General features: G+C 38.6%; 1 protein-coding gene across 1 annotated transcript in view; it reads left to right on the top strand.

The window, feature by feature from the left end:
• FAM120C (family with sequence similarity 120 member C) overlaps positions 1 to 7,805 on the top strand; it is a gene marked incomplete in the record, with an annotated part of 172,559 nt that extends 164,754 nt beyond the window's left edge. Inside the window, 1 exon segment of the mRNA XM_014583023.2 lies at positions 6,585 to 7,805. Coding sequence (XP_014438509.1) covers positions 6,585 to 6,839 — 255 coding nt within the window.
• Between the last annotated feature and the right edge of the window lie 470 nt (positions 7,806 to 8,275).

Raw genomic sequence — 8,275 nt, forward strand, 5'->3', positions numbered from 1 at the left:
TTCATAGTTTTCCAATTAAAACATTGTCACAGCATATAAAATGTGATTTCCCATCCAGAATATACTCCATAGTGGCTTAATCATGCATTTTATCATCAATAATTTTCCATTTCTAGTTTTATATATATATATATATAAATATATATATCCCCTATTTCTGACCCTCTGCCCTATCCTACCCACCTCCCACACTATGTCTAGTGTCTACAGTTGTTTTCCATTCCTTTTCCCCCCACATTTTATTGATCACACAATTTCTTAAATAATCTAATTAATTTCAATAGCAAGTTCAGCTGGTAATTTCAAGAAAAGCAGTTTTAACTTTAATAAATATAAAAAAAAATGCTAAGGAACATTGTGTAAAACTTAAAGCCAGGAAACAGGTTAGGATTCGGTTCAAATAGTAGGTACATGAACCTATCGACACCTCAAGACAGGACAAAAATCCTTAAAACTGGAAAACAAAGCCTAGAAGAAAATTAACAATGTTTTAGTCGAAAGTCATAAAATACTGTTTCACCAGTTCAGTCTCATGTACTTAATTTGTCTTCTGTTGTGGTTCAATCTTCCCAATTAAATTCTGGGATATAATATTCAATTCCAGACTTGTCCCTATGATTAAGTTGGCCATTATTTTAGTTTTTAAACTCTTATCTCTGTGTGACTGTATTTAATTTTCCTGATATAGCACTCCTTTAAGAACTTCTTGGAGATCTGGTCTGGTGTTAGTAAATTCTTTCAGATTTCATTTATCTGAGAATGTTCTTGTCTTTTCTTGCCATGTGAAGGAAAATCTTGCTGGGTACAGTATTCTTGGTTGAAATTGCCTTTCCCTTAACACTTTGAATATATTTTCCCATTCTTTCCTTGCTCACATGGATTCTGATGAGAGGTCTGCTGTTAGCCTGATGGGATATCCTTTGTAGGTAACTTGACATTTTTCTCTTGCCAATCTTAGTATCTTGACTTTGTCTGTGGTTTTGGTCAATCTCATTATAATGTGTCTTAGAGAAGATCTTCTTGGGTTGATTCTGTTTGGGGTCCTCGTATTTCTTGGGACTGGATTTTTGAGTGCCTCTCTAGGTTTAGAAAGTTTTCTTGCAGGATTTTATGGAATAGATTATCAATGCCTTTATGAGTCTCTTCACCTTCTGGGATACCAATTATCTGAATGTTTGGACATTTGATGGTATTTAGCATTTCTCGTATATTATTCTAATTTTGGGGGAAAATTTTCTGAGTCTTTGTGGTGGATTTTTCTAGGCCAACTATTTTCTCTTCTATGTCTGAGATTCAATTTTCTGTATGATCTAGTCTACTTTTAATACTTTCAAGGGAGGTTTTGACTTCCTGTATTACATCCTTCATTTCTTACAGGTCCATTTGATTCTTTTTTATATTGTGTATTTCTTCTTTTAGATCTTGCAAGAATTTCCTCACCTTCTGGAACTTGTCAGCTCCTTTTTCCTGCCTCTTCCACAGTTCATTGTCTCTCTTCTCTTCCATCTCTGTTAGCTTCACCATAATGAATGTCCTAAATTCTTTATCAGACATTTCCATGATTTCCATTGAACTGTCTGTGAATGAGGAGGAGTTACTCTTTTCCCTTGAAGGAGAGGTATTTTCTTGCCTTCCCATATTTCTTGTGACCCTGCGGTAATTTCTAGTCATCTAATAGATGGTGTGTTTCTTCCTAATTCTTGAAGTTCAAACTGAGCATTCAGGAGCGTGCAGAAGGATATGATCTGGAATCTCATTGCTGTTCTGTTTTTATCCCTTTGTTAGGCAGATTCAGTGGATATTGAGGAATATGTTAACCCTAATAGTATTTGGATGTTTGGCTATGATTCCCTTAGATCTGTCTAGAAACACAGTAAACAGAGATTGAGGAGCAGAATGATGAGATAAAAGAAAAAGTAAAGGAAACAGAGAGAGAGAAAAAGAATGAAAAAGACAAGGAAAAAATTTAAAAACAACGAAAAAATTTATTTTTTTAAAAGAAGGCAAAAAATAAAAAACTAGTTCTTAGGAGCCATGGAGGAATCTTCTTCTGAAGGCCTGCCCCTTGCCTTTCCTGGAGTGGAGAGGGAAAAGAGATTATTAGCAAGATAAAGGAGGGGCTGAAAGCCAAGAGAATTTATTTACCTTAAAACTTTTTAAAAAGGAAAAATTACAAAAAAAGAGAAGACAGAGACAGAGGCAGAGAGAGACAGAGACAGAGACAGAGAAGACTAGAGGGGCTCCCAACCACTCAAGTTTGGGGGCTGGAGGCTGAATTACAGGAGAAAATATTCATTTCTTGTTTTTTCTTGAAATCGCTAGTTCTCAGGAGCCATGGAGGAGTTTTCTAAAGGCCTGCCCCTTGCCTCTCCACTTGAGTTTGGGGACTGAAGGCTTAATTATCAATAGAAAAATCTTCATTTCTCTTTTTTCCCTGAAATCACTAGTTTTCATGAGGCATGGAGGAGTCTTCTCTGTTTTTTCTGATTTTCAAAGGTCATTTATTTATATAAAGAACAAAGATCAATCATTGATAGATTGTCCATTTTATTCAATAACCTTTTGCCATCTTTCAGTGAACTTCATAATTCCTCGTTCATAGAAGAACCTATCTTTATTGGCAAAAAACTGAACAAGGTGCTGATTTACAGCCTCATCTGAATTGAATGTTATACAGCAAGGAGTTCTGAAGAGAGCAAAACAAGTGGCAGTCTGACCGCGCAAGGTCAGACAAGTATAGTGGATGTGACAACGCATCCCACCTAAGCTCCAAGAATTTTTGACGGGTGCTCAAACTTTCTGTGTGGTCTCATGTTTCTGCAACCTCTCATGCCATGTAACATGGGTTTGACTCAATAAATGGCTTTATATTGTTGTCATTAAACTTGGTGTGCCTCCCTGACCAAGGATCATCGTTGAGATCAAAATCACCAGTGCAGAAATTTTTTTTAATGTTTGAGTATCATTTTTTTAAAAATAACTTTTTATTTAACTTTATTTATTCATTCATTTTATTTAAATTTGACCAGAGAGGGACAGAGAGATAGAGAAAGTGAGCCACTGGGGTTGGGACTCAAACCACTATCAAACATGTGAGAGTCCAGCGCCCCCAATCACCACATCACCTACTGGCCCCCACCAGCACAGAATTTTATGCAGTGTCCTGGCCCACGGGACAATTGAGTAGGATGCCTGAGTGAGAGAGCAGAGGTCTGGAACCAGCGCAGCATCACAACATGGGAGCGACACAGTGTCACAGCTCAAGATGGTATGCAGTCGCTCGTTTATTGAGGGCCAGAGAACATTCTTATATACACAGGGTAGGAAAAGGGGGCGGGAACTGTCACGGACCTGACTGAGGACCTGCCTGAATGAGGAAGTCTCAGGGTGAATTGTCTACTCCCGGAACAAGGATACTTGAAGGTCCTTGTATGAAGGTCATGTCAGCCATTTTGGTGCATGTAGCTCCCCACAATGCAGCATCATTGGCACCGACTTTCTTTCTTTCTATGTTTCTTTTTTCTTCCTTTCTTCCTCTTTTGGAGAAATTTTTGCTATAGGGTGCATGCACTCACCAGAAAGACAGAGAGACAGAAAGCGAGAAATCACCCCCCAGGGGGGATGGCCACGTCACAATCCCTTTCTCCTCCATTCTTTTCTCAAGATCTTGGGTACACATGCACACGCACCCGGCATGAGTTTAAGCCACCAAGTCCAGGACTCAAACCGCAGTCGACTACATAGGAGTCCAGCGACATAGCCATTATGCTATCTACTGGTCTCAACATTGACTTTATTTATTTATTTGGAGAGATTTTTGCTATAGGGGGCGTGCTCTCATCAGAAAGAAGAGACAGACAGAAAGCAAGAAAACATCCCCTGGTTTGATGGCCACACCACAATCCCTTCTTTATTCTCTTCTCAGGATTTGGATCGGCCATGCACATGTGCTTGACATGAGTTTCAAGTCTCTGGTTTCAGGACTCAAAACTGCAGTCTGCTGTGTGGGAGACCAGAGAGTCCAGTGACAAAGCCATTATGCCAACTGCTGGCCCCAACACTGACTTTCTTGTAGAGCATTCTCACTTTATGCAACTTTTCACAAAAGCTTGATGCACTTTCTTCCCTCTGGAAGTGAAACAGTAAAATATGGTGAAAATGCAGTTTGGTCTTCCATTTTTAACTTGTAAAATCTCCAAAACTCAACCAAATCCCTCAATTATTTTATAGAATGAAGCTAGAATTGTCAGCTGTCAAATGACATACAATAACATAAATGTGAAGGACTCTAGTACTTCCAAAAATGAACCAGCACCATCTGTTGCAAAAATGCGTCATGATTTTTCCAACAACCCAATATTTTTAATGTTTTGATCTTTGTTGAATCCCTCACATGGCTAATTTCATCCACTGTATGAAGTTTTACTACTTTTGCCTATTGAGCAACACTTCATAGTAGTCCCCATGTTGTATTGACTTTGGAGCCAAATGATCCAGCTTTGAATTTGGCTCTACCACTTACCAGTTCTGTGACCGTGGCAAGTTATTTAACCTCTCTGTGCTCTACTTTTATTATCTCTAAAATAGAGAAATTGGTATCCACCTTTGAGGTTGTTATGAGGAGAGAGAGACAGAGACAAACAGACAGACAGACATTGGAAAAGTCACGGTGTATTTTTCTGTGTTTTCTATGAAATGTGTTAAGGCTTGTCTGAGGACACAATACACATACACACACACACACACACACACACACACATTGTTACATAGTGTTTAGCACTGTCTGGAACATGAGAAATGCTCTAAAAATTAGTAATTTATATTTGACCACTAACTTAGCAGGTATTAGATTTTCATTTTTACTGTATCTCAGAAAAAAAAAAAAAAAAAAAAAAAGGGTTTTGGGATCAAACAGACTTGGATACAAGTCTAAGTATGCCAATAACTTTGAATAAGTCATTTTCCTTTTCTGATCCTCAGTAAAATGAACAATAGAGTATGTAACTTTTCTAACCACTTAGTAATTATAAGTTGTTATCATTCCTAGTAACATTCATTGAGGGGTGGCGTAATGGTTAAGGCACTGGACACTCTCACATGGTCAACCATGGTTTAGGACCCTGGACCTGATAGCTTGCTTTCTCTCTCCCTCGCTCTGTCTCTTATCAAATTAAAAAAATAAATGAATAAATAAAGTAAAATAATTCTTAAAAAAAATCCATTCATTGAGAGCAAGTAGTGTATTGCAAAGTAATACAGTTTATACTATTAGTGATATCAGTCATATTCCTGGCATTAAAAGAAAAATAGGAGCCAGATGGTGGTGTAGTAGGAAAACATGATGCTCTGCTAGGCAATCACATATTGAAAGGTTTACAGTTCAAGTCTGGAGACCTCCCTGAGTATACTGGACACATTCTTGTCCATGATCCAGAACTGTCTCTTTTGCTTATGAAGAAATAAACTGTATGTATGTATGTATATCTATATAGTATGTGTGTGAGTATGTGTGTAATTTTTTTTTGGCTAGAGGGCATGTGCACTCATCAGAGAGAGGGGGAGAGGAAAAAGCACCCACCATGGGGAATGGTCACACTGCAATCCCTTCTCCTCTGTCTGCCTCCTTTTGAGATTTTGGACATGTACACACATGCAATCAGCATATTTCTCAAGCCACCAAATCTGGGACTCAAACTGCATGGTCAGCCATGTGGGATCCAGCAGCCTTAAGCATCAGGCCATGGAGTTGGCACCTAATTTTTTTTTTGAGAGATTTTCACTGTAGGGCGCGTGCGCTCGCCAGACAGACAGAGAGAGACATAGAGACAGAAAGCGAGAAATCACCCCCCAGGGGGGATGGTCACGCCGCAATCCCTTCTCCTCCATTCTCCTCTCGGGATCTTGGGCACGCACGCACACGCGCCCGGCGTGAGTTTTAAGCCACCGGGTCCGGGACACGAACCGCGGTCGACTACGTGGGAGTCCAGCGACATAGCCATTACGCTAACTGCTGGTTCCCCTAAATATATTTGTAAAAAGAAAAACAGGTGACTGTTTTTAGTTATGAAAGGTTCTAAAGAATATTGCACATAGACCCATGTTTTTTCCTTTCATTTGCATGTTCAATATTCAGCATTATACAGTGCCCCATGACAATTAAGAGAATATACTTTAGAGGCCAGCTGACCTGGAGTGGAATCTTGACCCCATCAATTTCTATCTTGGTGTCCTTGAGCAAGTTACTTTAATCTTTCTGTGCTTCAGCATCTTCATCTGGAAATGGAGCATCATAATATCTACCATTTATGGTACTTACAAGTATTAGCAAAAGTATATTTTGAATCTTTGAAAATGGTAGCTGTGTCATTATTGTGTTGTTGGCATTGGATTTCAGCCAGATCGCCAGATCCATTTGTTGTCACACTAAGTTCTCAGAACAGTTTCAGAATTTACTAGGTATAAGCAAGTTTTTGGCTTTCTAGTATTTTTGAAGAACCAAAGCAGCTTCCTCTTATGGATATGCATGGGAAATCAGCCAGTTTGAGATTTTTATTTCCACTGAGTATAATTTCTGTTTTTGACAGGGCTCTTCAGATGGAGTTTCTAAATCCCTGGAGTTTCATCAAGGTCGGTCTCATTCCCAGATAAATGGGAACAGTGGCACATTGATTAAGGAAGAGAAGAGTGACCATCATCTTCTACCTCCTTCACAGTGTGCCTTATCCAGAGACAACAACATGTGTAATGATGGTAACCGCTACCTCCCTGGGAAGAACGGGGAGAAGAACCACTTACAAGAACAAGAGCTAGAAATTGTGACTCAACGGAAAGAGGAGTGACAAGCTGAAAATGGCTTCACCAAATCAGGAAGAGGGGAAAACATATACTTTTTGGATTCTAGGCCTAAGTTAGAGGAGGATATAAATATTTACCCTAGATTTTAACAGAATTTTGATGGGATGTCCTATTGTATCTATCTTTTCCCTTCCCTATCTTTTTCTGGGCCTCTAGACTTAATGGTCTGCTTCTAGGGAGGTTCCAGTAAAAGATGAATGGCAGGAAGACCAGCTCCCATTCTCAAATTGATTGTTTAGCACCAATAATCTCTTTTCTCCCCTGGGAGCCTGGTAAGGCAGTAATTGTCATCACATAAGGTCCTATAGAAAAGTTCTAGCTTTAGTTTTCTGAGTATTTATCCTGATATTAATTTACAGAATTAGGTAATACACCTATGGGGTTATGAGGACAGCTGTCTATGGCTTCCTGAATTTTTTTTTTCTGCAAAGTGGTGGGGCCTTGATATATAATCGCAATCCACCTCCACCTCACTCTTTCTCCCAAATCATGTACCCCAGGATTTAGTACTACCACTTCTAGCTCTGGCCTGACAATCAGATTAGTAGATGTTTTCAGAGAAATGAGGTAGTATTGGTTATTTTATTTTATTTTTATTTTATATATTAAAAAATAATAGCTACCAATGTCCTTTGTACTGGGGGATTCAAATGAGTCAGAAAAGTACTGGGCAGATTTTTCCTGCCTCTCAACCAGTGCATTGTCTGTAAAATAGAAGATATGGTGCAGTTTACCCCCTCCCTGCTGCCCACACCCTGAAAGGGTGAGAATCAACGAAATGAAATTGAGTATGAAAGGGACTCAGAAGATTCTGTGTGTGTGTGTGTGTGTGTGTGTGTGTGTGTATACATATGTGTATGTATGTATGAGTGTATATATGAATGTGTGTATCTATATACATTCACATACCCTTTATATAAAGAGACAGATCTGTTTATCTATACAAATTTTATACATATATTACAAATTTTATACATATATATATATATTTGTGTGTATACATATACATGTATACATATACATACATACATACATACATACATAGTCATGTCCCAGAGTATTTACTGAATTTCCCAGAAATGCTTCCACTGCTATGGAGTAGGGGGTTTCAAAAGACCACACTTTGAATATGAAATCCTTACTAAGTCACAGCCCATCACAAGTATGAAAAGATGAGCTACTCTAAATCAGACAAAAGTACTTTTCACAGATTGCCAGTTTAGAACAATGAACACTTGGGTTGTTAACAAGTTTAATCTTGTACAGAGCCGTCACATCCCATATAATGAAAATAGGAGACTAGAATGGGATGAGGAAGAGTTGAGCATTTCCTTATGAAAGTTCGGAGAGGAAAAGGGATGGAGGTAATTAACATTGGAAAGGACTTTCAGCCAATTTGGAGGAAATTTCTTTTGGAACT

This window comes from Tupaia chinensis, unplaced genomic scaffold (assembly GCF_000334495.1).
Source record: "Tupaia chinensis unplaced genomic scaffold, TupChi_1.0 Scaffold143992_1, whole genome shotgun sequence".
In the NCBI taxonomy this organism is placed as follows: Eukaryota; Metazoa; Chordata; class Mammalia; order Scandentia; family Tupaiidae; genus Tupaia; species Tupaia belangeri.